This window comes from Thermobia domestica, chromosome 9 (assembly GCF_964235325.1).
Source record: "Thermobia domestica chromosome 9, izTheDome1.hap1.1, whole genome shotgun sequence".
Taxonomy (NCBI): domain Eukaryota; kingdom Metazoa; phylum Arthropoda; class Insecta; order Zygentoma; family Lepismatidae; genus Thermobia; species Thermobia domestica.
In genome coordinates, this window is record NC_137462.1 from 77306657 (window position 1) to 77328082 (window position 21426).

The 21426-nt window shown below is 34.7% G+C and overlaps 1 protein-coding gene across 3 annotated transcripts in view; it reads left to right on the top strand.

Moving 5' to 3' along the window:
* Rbpn-5 (Rab GTPase-binding effector protein rabaptin-5) overlaps window positions 1-21426 on the top strand; it is a 94151-nt gene that overhangs the window by 25226 nt on the left and 47499 nt on the right. For all 3 annotated transcript variants that reach the window (XM_081771383.1, XM_081771380.1, XM_081771382.1), the window contains exons 5-9: window positions 3730-3849; window positions 9039-9116; window positions 15284-15386; window positions 16885-16995; window positions 20539-20864. In XM_081771383.1, the coding sequence (XP_081627509.1) occupies window positions 3730-3849; window positions 9039-9116; window positions 15284-15386; window positions 16885-16995; window positions 20539-20864 (738 nt within the window). The remainder of the gene's footprint in view (window positions 1-3729; window positions 3850-9038; window positions 9117-15283; window positions 15387-16884; window positions 16996-20538; window positions 20865-21426) is intronic.

A 21426-nucleotide genomic window follows, 5' to 3' on the forward strand; every position in this document is an offset into this window, starting at 1 on the left:
CCCGCTTTTGTCAGTTGTTAATCTCTTCGTTTCGTTTTGAGATAAAGAAGAAAATGAAATCCATTGTAATATTCCGTAATGGCGTTTACTTGTGCAGAAAATTTGTATGTAGATGCTTTTGAGGTAAAATGCATTAGTGTGTAGTTTTTGGCTAAATAAAAATATGTAAGAATTTTATATTCTACATACATAAGTAGTGAAAATTCAGTTATTGATCCCGACAGGTAATGTATAAAATAATTATTCATTCTTTGCTTCAATGCATGTTTTTTATTTATTGATTTTTATTGGCTTGACCTTTGCGCTTTGTTTTTCCCTTTGTGTCTTTCCCTTTCTAAGCAGTTAGTCCTTATATTAATTGGTACTCTTTAAGAATTAAGTTGTCATTAACATATTTCAGTTGAAAGAGAAGAATACATGCATTTGTTATTATTATTGTTATTTAGAACAGTTCCTGTAAGGTAATAAGTAGGCATACATTGAAGTCATTTTCTGGAAAGAAACAGCTTTTTGTTTAATCGTACAGGACATCGAGTATAGTTGTCTCTTTTATAGCAGAAATTGAAACCTGAAGGTATATTTCTTCAACATTTCTAAAAGAAATGTGTAGAGCAGAAAGAGATAAGAAAAATTGTTACAAAATAAAATTAACTTTGTGTTTTAGAATATACAAGTTATCTCGTTCATAAGAAGAAATATACTGTATCATATATTTAGTTAACCACGGTCATCTTTCGAAATAAATTCTTAGAAAAGGAATTAAGGTGAAATTTTAGGTAAGGCGCAGAGAGAGAGAGAAAGAAAGAAAGAAAGAAAGAAAGAGTAGATGTTACATCTTTCTTAGATAATGTGTTATAGAAAGCAGTACCGCTGATTATCACGTGTAACCTTCATCGTACGGAAGAGATACATACATACAAACATTCTTCCATTCCCTTCTACAGACTTTTCTACTATTATGTTTAGAAAGAAAGTAGAACTGTAATATTGTATAATTAAGAGTAAACTAATCCTGAGCAAACTAAACCAATTTATAATTACAAGTCTAATATCTTGTGACAGTTCCGCCAACTGACCATTTGGTTTCATCAGACAGTATCCAAGCCAAGAAGGTGCCTGATTAAGCCAAATGGTTAGTTGGCGAAACCGTTAAAAGATATTATTTTTAAAATAATATCTTTTAAGTTGATCTGCCTTGCTCAACGATTTTTTTATTGTTAACTATAGTATATAATAGGCAAAACACTGGTATAATGAAGTTTATTATCGTATTTACTCGCATAGTTTCGCATTTTCTTTTTTAAAAAAATCGAAATATAAACCTAAAACTTGAGGTGTTTAATACTGGATGATTGAAGAGGAATGTCACATAGTTTATGAAGTGATTCTACATGTGAAAATAAACCGAAAAAGTCTTATGAACATGTGTCCGATTTTCGATCGTTATGAAACTGGAGCGGGTTGAAGACTACACACATCCGTGAATGATTATAAGGACAAATGTGAATATTACTTACCGAAATGCTGTGTAGGCCCTGTGGTGAACAGAATAATGGTGGGACAGATGACTGATCCATCCTACAATAGTTGTTCAAAAAGGCCCCCACTTTATTTACAGATGAGGGCTACATTTACACGCAATGGTATCATGAACATTCGCAATTCTCATACATGAACGATGGAGAACTCACATAACACTAGGAAAACAAAATTCCAAGTTAGGTTCTTAGTAAATGTTCGGTGTAATATGATTGATGACCTGGTAATAGGGCCTGTGTTCCTGCCAAATCGCTTGATAGCTACAGCATAAGCACATTTCCTGATAGAAGACCTACCTGCACTTTTGGAAGACGTGATATTAGAGCAATGACGGCAAATGTAGCTGCAACATGATGGAGCACCGATTCACTGCACTAGATAAGTATCCCAGTATCTGAATAACACATTCCCTCAACGGTGAATTGGCGATGGAGGACCCGGTAACTGGCCTTCCAGATCACTCGACCTAACCCCATTAAACTTCTGTTTATGGGGCTGATTACGAAGGTGGATACACGTCAAGCACTTGTCGCTCGCAGCACTAATGCTGTTGTCCGTATTAAAGCCCGCCGAGATGATGATCGATGTGCAACACAACACACCCTTCAACGCGTTGACAAGTGCATTGAGATGGATGAGGGACTTTTTGAATACCTCTTGTAGGATGGATCAGTCATCTGTCCACCACGCGTGTGAATATTACGCAGCATTTTGGTACGTAATATTCACACTTGTCTTCATAATCATTCATGGGTGTGTGTGGTCTTCAACCCGCTCCAATTCTGTAACGATCGAAAATCGGATACATGTTCATAGGACTTTTCCGGTTTATTTTCACAGTCACCTCACAAATTTGTGACATTCCTCCTGAATCACCCTGTATAAGAATTTTTTTTTAATATTTGTGTTTACAAAAGATATATTTGCTACTACTTGTTTACATTTCCTTATTTCTCTTTCTGTTTCTAATATTGATATGAATATATTATAATGATCGGGAGGACCAAAAAAAAAAAACTATAATTTATCGAAAATTCAAAGAATGAAAAAGTAAGGGACTGAGCAGGATTAACCCAAGTCTCCGGTTTAACGTGCCGGTACTTTAACACAATACTAGTCAGACCGTTCCTTGAACAGCAGCATAACTCACGTTGTGCTTGGATAATCCAATGTGAAAGTGGGCGGAATTAACCGAGTAAAAAGCGTGATGATTCTTCCTGTTTTCTCATATAATATATGGAATCACTTCTATACATAGCAACAAAATTTAGTGTATGCTCATTTGTATTTTTTTTTCCCTTCATCATCCGCAACGTGTATATTTTATTTCCCACCGACATAGACATCGTATCTTAAGTATCTTCTGTGTTTTCGAGAATGGAACAGGTACTTACATATCAATTTCTAAGTAGCCATGTGGTTAATATACCGATATATGGAAAACGTACTATACGCGAGGAGATATGATAGTTAATCATTGTTAATAAATTGCTTGTAGAGGCTTGCTATTCACAGTTTGATGCAAAATATTGTTGCTAGATTGCTTTAGTTTTCACCAGACTGAAATATAGTATAATGCCATCGTATGTAAACTCTGAAATATAAATAACAATACACACTTTGTTCTTAGAAGTCCAAAATTAATGTGAAAGAAAAAATAATAATGTGTTAGTTCTTTCATAATTCTGTGTTGAATTAGGAATCTTAAAGTGCAGTATGTTTACTGATATTGAAAGTGAGAAATATGCTTCTGGAAACCTGTTGTTAATATTTATTCATTATACAAAGAGTGCAAGATTAATTAGGATCAGTTTCTTTGTGTTACTATTACTTACAACAAATGGAAGAAGAGAGTATATAATTTCAGTGCACATATACAACAAAGATCACAACATTGATTTCTAGTCCATTTCTTTTTTAACAAATCAGTTCTGTTTTCGTATTTTATTATATACTTGCATTCTAAATTCTTTTATTGTTTCTGGTAAATTATTATATTTAAAGCTATCAATAATTGTAAAGCTACAGAGTGGTAAAAATATTTTAGTGAATGCCGTTCCTATGGGAGTAATTTTGATGTGGAATGTTGTTGTTGAAGTAAAAAAAGGGAAAGTGTGCGTATACATTGCTAGTTTTATTTTGAGTATAAAAGTTACAATGTAGTTTTTTTCTACTTATTTATTTTGTCAGGCCCAGGAGGATGCCGAAGTGCTAAGATCACTTGTTGTTCCTTTAGAGGAAGAAATTCAAGCATTAAAAGATAAGTTACGAAAAACAGATGAGCAGCTAAGAAGATTTGAAAGCCAAAAGGTACATTTAAAAAATCGATTTATACCTGTAGGTTTAGTTTTATATAAGGTTAAGTCATAAGTTCTGCAATAATTTGGTACAAAATAAACCTGTATGTATTACTACAATAAAAGTAGTATAACTTATCATCTTGTATATAACCTACCAGTTCGCTATTTTGTTCTTTTTATCGTTTTAAATATTCCTTAAACAATAAATGCAAAGAAAATATATGCCAGAGTGAACAAAATTTCATATATTAACCTTTAAAAGATTATTTAAACTTACATAAATTCTTACACTTTTTTTTTTTTTTTTTTTTTTTTTTTTTTTATACTAAGATTCGATAGGAAGCTTACAACTTTTCGTATGTAAACTCGTTCTAACTCGTTTCTAAGCAACCATAAACAAAAGCGAATCGTTGTTGCAAGCACAAATTGAAGATTTGAAAATCAACATTAATCGGTCTAACATTATAAATTACTTCGTCTTTTTCTTCCTCTTCGAGTGAAGGTACAATTCAGAAGCAAAAGCTTGATATACACGGATTGAAAAATGTAAATATTATCATTGCAGCAGTTTAGCTTCAAAGTATAGCCCTCCCGTGTTTGACTGAAGCAACCGTGAATCATCCTCATTTCAGGAAGTGCGTCATGGACTGATGCGTTTTTCGAGTCGAATATGGTTTTTCCTTTTTCTGTTGCAACAGGGCACACGCTTTCGGTTCATCAATGCAGGATATTTTTGGTGTAATGCAGCATAATTCGCTCCAACTGTTCGGAATAAAGGTCAGCATTGATGGTATGGCCGTTAGGAGCAAACTCAAAGTGAATTATTCCCTCGTAGTTCTACCAAACATAGAGCATGACTTTATGCTTAAAACGACCCTCTTTGACGACTGTTTCTGAAAATTGACCGTTGCCTAACCACTGTTTTTGCACATCCTGTGTTCGGAAAAACACTAACTTTTCGTTGTATCTGACAGATCGTTTCAGGAAACCCACAGCACGCGGATTTTGCAGCAGTTGCCGCCACACATTCACTCTCCTCTGGGTCTGAGTTGGACCAACACGTGTGACACAATGCGGCAAATGATGGTGGATTTCACGAGTCCGTAAAGGCTGGGACATCCCGAGTTGGTTTGACAGTCGTCGTGTGGTGGGGAGTGAGTTTCGTATAGCCTCAGAATCTGCTACCCTGGGACGGCCAGTCCTTGACTGATCTTTGTCATTTTTACAAGCTGCACAAAATTTCTGAAACCAAGGAGTTGCTGTCGGTTTCCACTGCAACTTCCTTTTCCATGGCAAATGGTTTTGGTTGCTGCCGTAGCCGTATGCCCGAGTTCGAACTCATGCAGCAACAGTTCACGTAGCGGACGTTGCTGAACACTCATCGTCACTGCCACTAAAAACTGACCGAAGATACAGACGGAGTGGCGGCCTTCATGTTAAATAGTCCACTTGCCGCTTTACATTTTGGGTCAATTTGACCTTGTGTTTCGATCGATCACAGCATATACTATTCTTTGGGTTGTGGAGATATTGCAAACTTATGACTACCCCTTGTAAATACATACTCGCTTCTATAGATTATCTTAATTACTTAATTTATTAAATTTCCAAATTATGTTACGCATAAGTATCGAACTGCTATGTCCATCTGCCTGTTGGCAGGTATGAGAGCAAAAACATAAGACACATCGAGAACTGGTTTTCTGGAATCAATTCTGCGTTCCAAGAAATTCCATCTCGTAGGTTAACCCTCTATTTAGGCCAGTGAAATCTTGATCGCCATTAAGCGAAGCATTTTCTTCGAATTGATTCAGCGTCTAAAGAAAATATACTATTTTTACCCGCATCTCCTTGCTAAAACGGAAGAGGCAGAAATGTACTGCAACTTCCGATTTCAGTATAGATCTTCAGAGAGCAAGAACGGTAATACATAGCGACAAGCAGTTATCTGGAATTGATTGAGCGGCCCAGTAATAGGCCCTATCCACATCATTAATCCTCTATTCAGACCAGAAGTGGTTGAAATGGCTATTTCCGGTTTCAGCGTTAATGCTCACAATGCAAAAACGGTAAGAGATATCAAACAATGTCTTTTTGATACGGTGTCGTCCCAAGAATCTTTATCTCCGACCATATCGCCTCATTATAGCTGGAATTTATAGATCTACTACATCTAGCTTCAATATTCAGTTCGCAGTTTGGAAATCCACAGTTATTTCACAATGTGAAACGAAACTAACTAACTTGTTTTTGCCCTTCCAATCATAGATAACCGTAATCGTTTAGTAGAAAATGGGTTTGAAAGTTTTTGTAAGTTTTCTGTCCTCTATTGTGTGTTGTAGACTAAAGGAAATGATGGGAAATGAATAATGATGAAATGGGAAAGGACAAGGTACATCAGTCATGACCTGAACAAAACTTAAAACATAAGAGAACTTCTTAACGAACAAGACGCACAATAGATATGACATGTCCGACCAAAGAATGTGTGAGATAGCTTGATAATAGTAATAATATTTAGTATGTTCAGTAGTAACACGTTTCAGCATGTATTATTGTCAATTTACATTCTAACAACTTGGTTGGTAGCGAGCAGTATTATATCGTGTTTCATTGTTGTAGTTAATTATTCCAGTGTAAATTCAACTCGCAGGCTGAACATAAAACTGAAAAGAGAAAAAAAGTGTCGTGAGTGGGACAGGAATGGGGTGAAGTCGCTAACTCTTTTTTCGAATTTTTAAAACTGTTGTAAAATTTTGAGTAGGATAATTTAATTAAATATGAATAAAATAAATGGATTTTAAAATTCTAACTTCAGATGGTTGTTGTTGGGTTGACTAACTCGTCAATAGCGACAACTCAGATTTTACTAGAAATAGGGAAAGGAAGAGTGAGAAAGAGAAAGGTAGGAGAGGAAAAGGAAGGAAAAGAAGGAAAGGAAGAAGAAGATAGGAAGTTAGGGGAGAAGGAACTACTGGATAACTATGGGAATATGGTGAAAAACCTTGAATCTTTACTGAAAGGCAGTTTGTATTCCAAAATGCTATTGCTTGAGGATCGATATTAAAGTGATCCGGAAGAGACACATATTCGCTCATACAACCCCGACCTGGATCCAGGCAACTACGCCAGTGGTAGTTGCCCCGACCCAGCCCGGGTGACGAGAAAGTTCAGTTTAATTATTTGTCCGTTGTTTCGGAACGACGGTTAACCAGTATCCAGTCAGTGAACTTCAAAATCAGGGATCGATCACACATTTGAATCAGCCAAAAGAAAAAAGATATGTTAAAGTGATTTATATATTCTTCACCAATGAGAATTTCAATACTTCTGAAGATCGTCGTTTATTTAGGCATATCCTGTTATCTTGTCTTTTCTCCCAGAGCCGATTATAATTAGTTTGGAATTTATCCTTTATGACCTTCGTTATGCATTACGAAAACCATTACAGCGAACCAATGTTAATGTTACAACTTAAAGTTAAAAATTATCACTCAGTCACACACACATACACACGGGACAGCGTATAAACATGGATAAAATATTCTGAAGGAAACCACCTAACTACATTTTACTATACATTTTATTACATTTAGAGAGAAAAAAAACTATTAGCTGTTAATGACATATTAAAAAAAATTGTCACAATTTTTTAAAAATGTTTTAAATATGTCATTAACAGCTAATATTTTTTTTCTCTAAATGTAATAAAATGTATAGTAAAATGTAGTTAGGTGGTTTCCTTTAGAATATTTTATCCATGTTTATACGCTGTCCCATGTGTATGTGTGTGAGACTGAGTAATAATTTTTAAGTTGTAACATTAACATTGATACGCTGTAATGGTTTTCGTAATGCATGACGAAGGTCATAAAGGATAAATTCCAAACTAATTATAATCGGCTCTGGGAGAAAAGACAAGATAACAGGATGTGCCTAAATAAACGACAATCTTCAGAAGTATTGAAATTCTCATTGGTGAAGAATATATGCATCACTTTTTTGCTAATTCTCTAATGTGTAATCGACCTCTGATTTTGGAGTTCATAGACTGGATACTAGTTAACCATCGTTCCAAACCAGCGGACAAACAATAAAGCAAAACTTTCTCGTTACCCGGACTAGGTCGGGGCAACTCCAACTGGCGTAGTTGCCTGGATCCAGGTCGGGACTGTATGGGTAAACATGTGTCTCTTCCGGATCACTTCAATATTGATCCTCAAGCGATAACATTTTGGATACAAACTACTCTTCAGTAACTAGTCAAGATTCTTCACCATATTCCCATAGTTATCCAGTAATTCCTTCTCCCCTAACTTCCTATCTTCTTCTTACTTTCCTTTTCCTTCCTTTTCCTCTCCTACCTTTCTCTTTCTCTTCCTCAGTCTTTCTTTCCCTATTTCTACTAAAATCTAAAAAGAGGGGTCGTGACTGGGAGTTGTCGCTATTGACACTGTTATTAAAATTGCTTCGATATTCTTTTTTCGGAAGTCCGATATGAATTAGTCATCCATAACACAAGCAGTCTGAAGTTAGAATTCTAAAATCCATTTATTTTATTCATATTTAATGAAATTATTCAAAATTTTACAACAATTTTAAAATTCGGAAAAGGGGTTAGCGACACTCACTTGCCCACTCACGATTTCATTTTTCTCTTTTCAAAACTTAGTTCAATATATAAGTTTTAATATAATTGCAAGTTTTGTTGTTACAAATCATTCATTGGATACCATAATGCGGGGCGTGAATGATTAGTGCACATCCTCCCTTTTCATCACAGAGACTATGTCAGACACAGCTTGCTGTGTAATGTGCGATGCGAACTACTGTTGGTATTTTAGGATCGAACAGAGAGAACCACGCACAAAGAAGGAACACCCGTTAGCCACTCGGTCATGAACGAACATTATAAAAAAGTAACGTAGCTTGCAGATTAAGTACGAGTAAGTATTTTACAGGCGATTGAGCGTGCAAAATTAAGTTTTTCAATTTTCATTGTTTCACTCTGTACCTCGTAAGATAAAATATAAAAAAACATCTACTATAGTCGTGTCCACTAGGTACCAGTCGAAGGTGAAAAACTATCATTTATACTGTAATGTAATAATGATGTAATCGCCATTATAAACTGTGATGTAATTGTGATTTTTTCATGCATTAGATGAGCTTATTGTTACGACATTTCTCGTCTTTCAGACTGATTCTCCAAAGACGGACGAAGCCTTTGAAGACTGTGAGGACAAAATCCTAGTCGAAATTGGTTCAGACGGAAAAGTAAGTATTCAGTGGTGACGTTACGGTGCAAATATCAAGTAATAGTATTTATTGTACTTTACATAGTTTTCTTGATTGATGGTACTTTGAGAATGAAGTAGTGATCTCAAGAAGTAGCCTCCTTCAGGGTTACTACATATTTGAAAATTTGTTACGATTAAAAGAAAAAACATAATAGGCAAAGTTGAAATTCGCTTTGTAAATTGTCTCAGATCAATACATATATATAATAATGTTACTGTTAATAACAGGAACTTAGTCTAATAGTGATACAGGGAAGAATAAAATTAAGAGTGGTGTTTTTTTGTACTTCTATTGAATTCTAAATTTACAGTCATGTGCTGCGAAGAGTTCTTTCCCACTTCTACATTTTATTTTACCAATGATTACGAAATGAATTGACCAATTTGCATATGATTTGCGATACATACAGAAAATTGTTTTCTGTATCAGGACAGATATGTACTTACATAAACTGAATAAAAAGTAGTGGCAACACTGCTTTTATACGGAAGGCGTGAGTCAGATACTCACAGATATTCGGTAGATAACTACAGATGATTAGGCAAGCTACTGTGGCGAGTGGGAATGTGTGTGTCTAATTTGTCAAATGCTGCAATTCTGTGAAGTGCAGACGGAGGTTTCAAGAGATGTTTACGAAAGTGGAACAAGATGAGCTTATCAAAGTTGAAGTGGCAGTTGCCAGAGCGTATAGAACTGTTTCCAGGAACTGTGTGAAGCATGTGGTAATCGTGCGTTGCAATATCGAACCGTGACGCAATGGATGACAGTGTTCCGGAAAGGCAAGGATGCTGTTCACAGGGTGTCTACTAGTTTGGAAAACCTGGAAAAGTGAGGAAATCTTCTGTATATTCTGGAAAGTTTGGGAAAGGTTACATTTATTTCATTGCTTTTTACATTCTATCTGCACAATGTTTGGAAAAGAATTTTTCGCTACAGCAGAAGTCATCATACAATGAAAGACTTGTGAAAGGAATTGGCGACCCTTGCGTCTGTAGCTCGTGGTCTGATCTCCACTTTAAAAAATGATCCTCATGTTCAGTGGTGTAGCTAGACATTTGCAGCCAATGACCCCAATAAAGTCCTAAATAACACTTGTTCTGATCTCGTGATTTTAATGTAGCGATAAGTGAGACCCAACTATGTATGATTAATTTATAATATAATGCATACCTACATTAGTTAGATTTAAAATTCCTATTCCAATTCCTCCATTTTCAGTGCAGTTTGGCGCTCTGCGTGTCGTTTGTGATGTTTATTATTATTTTGCAGGTAATTTCTGTGAATATTTTTGGTATGCTTCTAATTTTAAAATAAGATAATTTTTTCTAGCAAATGCTCATATTTTTATAGAAAAACGTCAATGTAGTAGACAGAGCTCAGCGATTATTATCACACTTGAAGTATGTTGATTCGCTTCAGATAGTAATTGAGACCCATCAGGTCTAAAATTGTTAAATCATGTCTGAAAGATTGTTTGCTTGGAGATAAATTAGCTTTCTTCCAAACCATTGCTGCAGACATTCAGTTTTTCCTTACGAAATTTCAGTCAGACTCACCAATGCGTCTTTTTCTTTACGTTGAAATACGTAAATGTCTGAAGTCTTTTATGATTACATTTATTAAAAAATCCATTGTTATTGGAACAGCAAGTTCTGAAGACCCGATGAAAGTTTGCTAAAAGTTGGTAGTAAGGATCTGTGTTCGGCTAAAAGGGTTGATGTCGGATTCAGGGGCGTCATTTCAGACTTCGCTTGGGGGGGCCAAGAGCACCACCGACATAAGACTTTCACGTTTTGTACTAGTATATTAGTAGGCAATCTATTAAAGTATATGTATTCCTCAAACTCTTGGGGGGGGGCAATTGCCCCCTCCTGCCCCCCCTAAATGACGCCCCTGGTCGGATTTGCAACACTTACAGCATTAAAATCAAAGAAGTTATCTAAACTGGATATCCTTCGCTTTAGGAGGGATTGTTAGCATATTTTAACAGGTTTTTTTAAGAAGATTCTGTGTAAATTGCCATTGAAATACAGACTTACTTATGATGCTGCATGCCTGTCTCCCGATTCAGTTTTAAACAAGAGACCTGAGGAGGAACAAGTTCACTTATCACAAGAGTGCAGAATTTTGACGTGACTAAGGATCGTTTAGATCACTGGTAGTTCTTCATTCTTGACAACACTAACACCAGCAACAACTTTTCAGCGTTCGTTACGAAAATTCTAATGTTATTACACGGAAACTCTTCCGTTGAACGCAGTTTCTCATTGAGTAAGGATTTTCTTGTAGATGATCAACACAAACAGTCTTTAGTTTCGCAGTGGAAAGAGGCTCTCAGAAAGAAGCAGATAACAATGAGGCGGAGAAAAATCGTTCGAAAGAAAGAAAAAAAGCAGCTGCAGAGTTGGAAGAATTAAAGAAAAGAAGGAAAAAATCCTTGAGAAGGCAGCAAAAAAAAAAAAAAAAAAAAAAAAAAAATCAACGAAGTTGATGAGCACATGAAAAATCTTAAGAAAAAGATCCAGTAATGTGATCATAATTGGAAAGCTTATGTATATTTTACTGTTCTAGATTATAAAAATATTCTGTATTTAGTATTCTAGATTAAAAAATATTCTGTATTTAGTATTCTACATAGAAATACTAAATATAGAATACTTTTATAATGTAGAATACTGAAATCAACAATGTTTGTCAGTATTTGTATCTCGCAACGACGTTGTTAGCATCAATATATCTGTGTATATTGTCGTGTATGTATTAGTGCTACTTCATGTTCTGGAATAATAAAAAATCTAATAGAAGTAAATCACTTATATAGTTCAGTTTATGTAACTGAGTATACCTTACAAGTACGTGGTATGAAATGTAAAACCTTTATACGCATTTTTGTGTATTATGTATGTTTTGGCATTCACACTTTTTGTACTTGAAAATATACATATATTAGTTGTATTGAAACAAGGAGCGGAGAAGGATGGCTACAAGGGGAGATGGGAGATCATCAAAAAACACATTGTATTTAACAGTATTGTTCTTGCCAGGAATAAATTTTTACTTATCTTAGCGTTGTTCATATTTTCATAGCAGTTGTCGCAACTAAGAGAACAGATATTATAAAACTAAAGTGTTTAGGGAATAGCGGTTATTTAACTTCACTAAAATATAGTCTGGAAAATTTTCTGTTTTGGTTTGGAAAACCTGGAAAATGCAGGGAATTCTATTTGTCTGAAATAGTAGACACCAGGGTTGGCAAAAACCATGATTTTTATTGAAAAAACCAAAAAAACAGTTTTTTTCTTTAAACTTTTTTTTTTTTTTTTTTTTTTTTTTTTTTTGTTTAAATAATTTACTCTCTGTATTTATATTAGATATGGACAGAAATTAGTTTGTATCACCTTGGTGTTATGTAACAGCAAGATTATGTCGGAAGGGGTCACATAAGCTTAAAGCGGAATCCAAACCGCTTCGGCTCTAAGGAGCACGATGGCTCAGTGGTAAAGCGCTTACCTCTGGTATGTGGGGGTCCCTAGTTCGATCCCCGCTCAAGTTAGTTTGAGGTGGACATCCGTATCCCTGAAGGTTTTCTTGGGATACTCCAGTTTCCTCCTACATTTTCCTTCCATTATTTTTTTTTAATCTTTTACTTGCCCTAATCATCTGTCTCCCTTAGCCTAAAGGGCGTAATCGTAGGACGTTAAACTGAAAGACTTCATTAATGTTTTTCAGGCTGTCAATCAGACAATACAGCTCCTTCCTTATCTGCTGGAGGTGGATCGCTGATTTCGCATGAGTTAGCTGCAGAAGTAGGTATATGTTACAAAAACAGAACGGCACATCATGCACAACATTGAGATTATACTATACCATTTTGTACGTCACGAGTAGATAATTGATAAACCCTACTGCTGCAAATTCTTGCAACATCACTTCCGTCTTGCACTCAGAGAAAGGATGACATTTGCTGACAGCAGCACTCATCTTTCATGACAATGCTGAATGTCACAGCTAAAGCTGTACAAGGCCTGCGTAACATGAAAAGTAGTCGAACATCCGCGGTATTTCCCGGATATTAGTTCTTGCAATTATGATCTCTTTTCTAAGATTAAAGAACCACCTCACGAAAAGCCGTATTATACAAAAGAAGCAGTCATTGGTGCCATAGATCCTGCAGTCCCTGCAAAACATCGAAGAAAAGTGGATAGTACACGACACCTTCGACAGGTGAGGCAGAAGGTGTAAACATGCCGAGCGATTGCATACAAGGACAGTAACTAGTATTTGTTCGGCTAACAAAGTCAGATAAGAATTATAGCAGTGTTGCCTCTACTTTTTATTTAGTCTTTGCTGGTAGATCCAAAAGTTCCTAAATATTCATGTCGGAAGCGGATATGCACTTTTGCAGTGACTAAATTAAGTTTGCTTTCAACACGGTGCAACATTTCTTTTCACTTTTCGCATATGTAACTTCACTCACACTTTAAGTGGATTTATTCAAATACGCGAAAGGATTTATATATCATTTCTACCAGTGGCAGCACTGGAAGGAAATTCACATAGTTAAAAGCTTAAATTGTATTGCTACAAGCTGAGGGGGAGAAAGCTTCCTCCCTTACGGATGTAATTTCTCTCACGAGCCACCACTCACTAATGTGCATTTTGAAAAGTTATCAATAAGTCTCTAAGAAAATTGTACTTAAATTTTTGTAAGTAAAGCTGCAATTGTTATTGTAGTCCAATCAAAGCGAATAGAAATAAGAAGTGCGCGCACTCATTTAATATGCTGGAGGTAGGACAAATTTTGATTTTGTAGTAAACAGACGATCTATAGCGCTACTGTCGTATTAGGTTCAGTACTGTCTAAAATAGCATGTTAACACTTTCGATTCTAAGCCCGAGCAAGACTCGAGCTAATGCAAACGGATGAAGCTGGAATCTGGCTCTTAGCAGTTCCACCCAACAACACCAATAAAGATAATCGTCTTTATATACTTATTTGCAATTTATTTCGCATATTTATCCTTTTTACTGCTACCTGATAGACATCTTTAAAAAATAGACTAAACCGACAGGAAGCTGGAATTTGATATATAATTCAGGAGCGAAAGTGTTACAGAAGCAGGTGATTACGTGTGGTTTTCCAGTCGTGTGATTCACTTTCACACTTTTTCTTTTTCTTTCTTCTAAACAGTGGATTCTAAATAAATTCCACTTGTCTCCTGTAATTTTGTTTTGTGCTTGTGAGAATATACGGAAAGTGTAGTAAAAGTGAAAACTGTGATCTTACGTCTTGTTTCTCTCATTTAAAATTGAAGATAATTGTTTTTCCTTTATTTCAGGGTATAAATGTCGGATGTAGAAATTCAGTACGTGTTCCGTAATAATGACCCTTTCGTACAAAGGAAAACGCAATTCCACGAAAAGGCAGGAAACTTTTGTGCAGAAATTCATTCTGATAAAGTTATTTTAAAGAATAACTATTTTATTACAAACTAATTTTTTTTTTTTTTTTAAAAAAAAAGAAAGAAATTGAGTGTCAGATGCAAAGAAGGAAATAGTTTGTAAAATGGAACATTACTGCAATGAACAGAATCTGTCACAAAGTCGGGTAGCTACATGTCTTTATTCCGCAGTCTAGGTCTAGATTTAACCATGACAATGGATCATCGAACAACTGAAAAGGAAAGTAAAATCATAATAAGTTTATTAAAAATGGAGTATCCGGAAAGATATAGCCACATTTGCCGCCAAATACTTTCATTGGATATTAGAGCAACTTACACCAAAAGACTAAAATCATACGGAACATAACGAAAAATCGATTAAAGTTTGTAGAAGTTAATTTTATATTTACTAGTTAGGATGTATTTTGTAGATATATAGCAATAAAATCTCTCTTTTTATTAAATCGAGAGGCCATCTTCCATGAACAATATTAAAAGTTTTGGATATCGTGCCACATCAGCGCCACGTTATGGCCGACCATATGTTTTAATTTCTATTCATTATGTTGTGGGTAAAACAAATGTGTTGACTGAATCATGTTTTTATGTATTTATTTATTTATTTTTTTTTTTATCCTGATTATATTGATCAAACTAAGATAGAGGATTGACACATTCCAATTGTTATACATCTTACAGAAGCCGGAGGTGATCCTGCAAGAATGTGAATCACCAGAAAACGTAGAGGGTGCAAAACAAAGTAATAGTGAATTCGCGCAAAAATCACCAGCAATTAGTCCAGGTAAATCTTTTATACTATAGTGTATATATAATAATATTCTCATTGTACTTGATTGCTGTTTGCTATTGGACAAGTGTCTGTTTTAAGTGTTTTTCTTCCTGCTGAATTTTACGATCGAAATAGGAATCACTGTAACTTTTACTCAATTGTTGACACGAAACTCGAGTGCACTTACTCTTCCATGTATATTTATACTTACCACTAGATATAAACTAATAGTGCTGAATTATTTACACATACACAATCTAGACTTTGTATTTTCAGTCCATCTGGGTGACGGTCCTAGTACCATCTATTCTGTTCTATTGGTGCTGATAGCTAGAAAAAAAGTTTCTAACTAATAAATAAAATTGATAATGTATTGAGACACTTTCCCGGTTTCTCAGCCATTACCATATAATTCAGTCAAGAGTATCCATAAGTATTTCCTTAATAATAATATTATTTCTGTTCATAAACTTAGAAATTCCAATTTTGAATGCCATTGTCTATTTAGAAACATGTATGGTAAATCAATTATGATTGTCCCTTGAATTTTTCTATATAAGAAAACAAGTGTAATCCAGATAAGTGTTGCCAAAAAAATTTCCATAGAGAAACCTAAATTATAGTTTTAGAACCTACACTTTTATTTGGGATATATGCATATAATTGGTCGAAAAATGCAGATTATTTAATAAAATAAGCACAATAGAATATAAAAACACTGAATATGAAATTTCCAATTTTATAAGGGTGTGCTTGACTAGATTGACAATTTTTATTGCTAACAGATGACGAGAAGAACCCTAAAACAGGAGTGCCGGGGAAAGGTCAACGACACGGTCAAGTCCATTTTCGGTTTTTTAGGTGTGGTCTATACTTAGATGTCGTCTGCTATTCCGTGGTGTCATTTGAAACGCGCGTTGTGCTTTGTGTTTCGTGCTTAGTTTCGTTGTGTTTTTCGAATTAATGTGTTTTTAATATTATAATATACTGTGTTTTAATGTAATGGCGAGCTCTAGGAAGAAAGGCGCGACTATTCATAGTGATTGTCGAGAAATAATAAGCAACATTGTTGAATTCTGTGACCGCGAATCAAAAGAGAAACAGTGTTTAGTACCTCCTGGTCAAGCCACAAAACGTGCTTCTAGAGCTACAGGTTTGTCTGAATCAACTATAAAAAGAATTCGCAAGGAGTCTCTTACCCCCGTGCGAAAGTGGGTGAGCCCATACCTACGTCACACTACTTCTGCTAGGGTTCTTCTCTTCATCCGTTGGGTGTATTCTGCATTGTCTACAACTTTTCCCAGACTCTTCAAAATAATTTCATCCTATTTTCGTGATCAAAGTTAACTGTTTTAAGTTTAGAATTTTGTTCCAGAAGACAGAAATTGAAAAGTTTTATTTTATATATATATATATATATATATATATTTCTTTTATATATGTGTTTTTTTATAAAATATTAAATAACTTTTACATATTGATAGTTGTTTATTGCTGTTATTTGTTTTAGAAACGAAGGCAAAGAAAATGCTATCTTCTTCGAATTCTGCAAATGAAAATATTACGAAAACGTGGAATACAGAGGGCCAAACAGGACAACAGCCAGATAAACAGAAACTTGGTGAGTAAGTAACGTTGGAAGTATTATCAGATCTCTAGCCAGGCTTATTTTCGCTAAAGAGATTAGGATGGTCTCTGTCAGAGCTAGTTTCACAAAGTCGAATCGTAGTTCTTCGTTGCTGCTATCGAACCATATTTTCCGTATGATTATAAGTAGGACAGGTTTAAATTCTATTTTCGTGCGGCTAATTTGATACGCCTTCTTCTCGAGGGTGTAGAAAACTCATGTAGAAGAAAAATAAGTAGTGGTGATATTAATGTCTTACCCCCTCTCCAGCTTGCATTTTGAGTTTACTTATTGTTGGGGGCAGAAAGTAACGAGAAAATCTGCACATTCAAGCTATTGTAATTGTCAACCAGATAGCCTGTGAAAAGTATAGAACATAAAAGAAGATGTTGTAATAACAAGAGTTTAGATGTCGTAGAAAACTAAGTACGAAAATTACAAGGTAAAGAATAATAAGATTACGAGAAACTAATTAAGTGATTAGTATATTTGAGAATTGTACAAAGTGTTTAGAAGAGAATTAATAAATTCCATTTACTATTCTCATTAACATAAAGCCAACATCAATTTCAAAAGTAACACGTACCAAAACAGGAATTCAATCCCAGCACCCTCCAAGTGGGCGTTGTGGTGGACAAACACTGTATGTTTTCTCTGAGCTCTCCCATTTCCTTCACTTTCTTCATTCCTCATTTTGTTCATTATCACGGTCTCACTTAGGCTCAGAGCAAACCTAAAGTAAATAATAATTATAATAATAATAATAATAATAATAATAATAATAATAATAATAATAATAATAATAATAATAATAATAATAATAATAATAATAATCTGCAACATTTTTCTCAACTAAATGATGTGAGTAAGCCTCACAGTCAGTCCCCCCCTCCACTTTCCAGTGATGGGAAGATACAACTCATTTTATGTTATTTCAACGAGACGACAAAAGTTTTTTTTCGTCAATATGTTATAATCTGATCTCAGTCTATCGTTAATGTTTAGCTAATATTTTCAAGTGTTAAAGCTGGTAATATTTTGCGCTATCTCTAAACCTTCCATCCTTTTAAGCAGGAATGAAGAGATCGAATCCTTCCGTGGCTCAGAGGCGGATCTAGAAAGGTGCGCGTGCGCCCCTCAAGGGAAAATATAACCCTCTCTATGTTATTCCCACATAGAGAGTTTTTTTTTTTTTTTTTTTTTTCCAATATATTATACCAATAGTCTGCTCTCAATCTATTATTAGTACAAACTTGTTAATATTCTTAAGTGTTACGGTGGATAATATAACCCAGTTCGAACTTCCCATCCTTTTTGGTGCAAGAATGAAAAGATACAAACCTTTCGTGACCCAATGCGATCTAGGAGGAGTCGTACGCTCCCCCACTAAATAATGTGACGAAGCTTAGGGAAAATATAATTCTTTTTGTGTTATTTCAACTAAGTGAAATGACTAAAATATTTTTGAATTAATATATTTCGGGTGCTTGTGCAAACGTTGTTGTCACAAAACTTCGTTTTCCAGTTTTTTCCAAAATAGTATCACTGAGAAGAGAAAAGAGAAATCTCTACACCTGTGAATAGGGGGCTAAGTGAAATTCAAACTTGTACCGAAGTTATGAACTATGTATTCTGCGGTATGCCAAGAAAACACTGCTATACTTAACCTTTCAACTCAGTTTTCCCAAAAACGTATTTTTTGACTTAACAGTCTTTGCACAAACGCTTGAGATATTAGACCAATAATTTGCTCTCAGTCTGTTACTAGTCAAACTATCTAATATCCTCAAGTGTTCTAGGAGTAATATTTTACTTTATTTATTTATTTATTTATTTATTTATTGAGGTAGAACACAACAGGTGTTATGGTCAATTACAGTACTTACTTTTCATTAACAATCACAATTTCAGGTTTAAACTTCTGAATTCACAATTTCACCTAGTATAAATATCTTTATTATATGACATTTTTATGTTCGATTGTAGGTTGCCCTCATCCTTCATGTTAGTGCCTTACTTAATACATTCTCAAAGATTTCCTCAAAACATCTTTTGCTCCAAGGGAAACACTTGTAGCTCATTAACAAGAGGTAGTTAGCTACAAAATTAGAATGTGCATATGTACCAAAAAGAATAAAAGAAGTACGTCTAGAATGAACCACTATGAATAAATTTGTTGTTAATAACTGATTTGCTGTTTCAAAAGGTAACATAAAATACTTGTCACTATCGAAAAAAAGGCTTAAACTGCATATAAATTGTTCAGTTTATAATTTTGTTTTTCTTGTTTTCAATCTGAATAACTCAGTGTGCTGCAGTATCAATTTCAATAAACTGCTTGTCTATATGTTTCTGTCTTATGGTTGTTTGTGTTTTTGTTTTCAATTCGAATAATTCAGTGTACCAGACTAGTTTTCAGGAAGACAGGAGTACATATATTAAACATACTGTAGTATTTTTTTCTAGTACTGTATATTGTTATGATTACTCTATATACATTATTTAAAAGTAGCTGTCGTGTCATTGCTTATTAAAATTTTACAATCAAGTAATACTAGAAATCCTATTCTAAAAATACACCAAACACTTGCCCGGCTAGTTTTCAATGGAACCGATGGTGGCCAACATAAACAGGTTTCACTGTATATGTATGTGTGTGAAATCTATTTCCAGAAATACCCTTTACCCTCAAGAGATTTCTGGATCCGCTCCTTTCTTCAGTGTCCATGTGTTTATCCCAGAGAGATCATTTCTAGGACCGCTACAGTCGCTCAATAAATGAAAATAAAGGACTACGCTGAATTCACATATTTCTTAGTCCATGACTAACGTTAAATACAACGTAAACCATGATAGGTTCACATCGAAATGAGCTTACCCGTCACATATACCGAGAAGAAAAAAAAAAATCACAAAAACTGAAATAAATGAAACACAAACTGCAAGTTTTACATTTCATTTATTTAATTTTCGTTATTATTATTATGCCATATGTGAGTAGTAGGATTATTTCTTAAATACTGGTAGAAACAGGTTGGACAAGAAGAATTAGAAAAAGACCTGCACTACAGTTGCACTTAGTATCGCTATTATTTTTAGTATAGTCTGGAGGCTTAGTAAACCTTCCAGAAGGAGGAAAGAAAATACTCGACTGGGATATTATATATCACTGATTCATATAGCGTAATTGATAATGAAATGTGTATGTATATTATGTTCATGAATCTTAGAAATATATTTGACTTGAATCCTGCATTAAATCATAGGCCCATGTTCTGCATGTTCTTGTTACCGAAAAAGGATGTTATATAGAAATTTACAGAACTTAACGACAAGCAACAACCCAAAGAGCATACTATAAAGATATGTATGACCGAGTATTATTAACTATTGAAAACTACATTTACCTTCTAAATTCACTTTTGTCCTTAGATACAGATATCTTTAGATAAAATTTCTCTTCTGTGCGGTACATGGATATCATTCTTAATTCTTTTATCAAATATATTTATTTATTTTTTTAAATCTTTATTTCAGATCACAACATTGGATCCAAGTCTATAACTCCAATTTCTCCGAATCGTGTAGGTGTGACTCTACCTCCAGGAATGGTGATTATTTCAGAAAAAGATCTGAAATCTATACAAGAACGGAACAAAGTGTCGAGTAGTGTATGCGATATGTGTAGTAATTATGAAAAACAATTACAAAAAGTACAAGAAAATATGCAAGAACTGTCGAAACAGAAGAGAATTCTCGAGAAAGCGGTGGAAAGGTACAAAGAAGATCTTAGTAAAGAAACAGACTTTCGTAAAGAAATGGAAGAAAAGTGGAATGAGAAAAAAGAAGAACATAAACAGCAGGTATTATACAGTGGTTTGAAAGAATTGGGCTGTGGTGTTGTGTTTTATGTAGTTAGGTATTTTTATTTACGGATAGTGATATTTGAACGAGAGTGCTAAAGTAAGAAACCATTTGTTACGAGTCTTAAATTCGTCGAAATTAAATCGATGATAATTGTCTTTGAAGAGAGGCATTCTTTAACAATTTGATATGTTAATGTAAAAGTACAAGGATCAACTGAAATACTAGGCTATCGAGATTGTATGAAAGGTCTTATTTTCTATCCATATGTTTTGATATTGTACTCAATGAAATTCGATAAGCTTAAGGACTAGCCTTTGGTACAAGTAGTTCCGAGTTTGATTCCCGGTGAGAACACTCGGTCGAAAAAGTGTAACACCTTTTTCAGGCCAGCCATCATGAATAAGGTTTTTCCTGGGTGTTCCTCATTCACACCAGGCAAATGCCGGGATGGTACGTAACATAATGGTCCTAGGGCGCTTCCTTCCTTCCCTTTCATCGGATAGTGTTGCTGGCCGAGGGACATCATTCTTCATATAAATGACGGGCTAAATGGCCTTA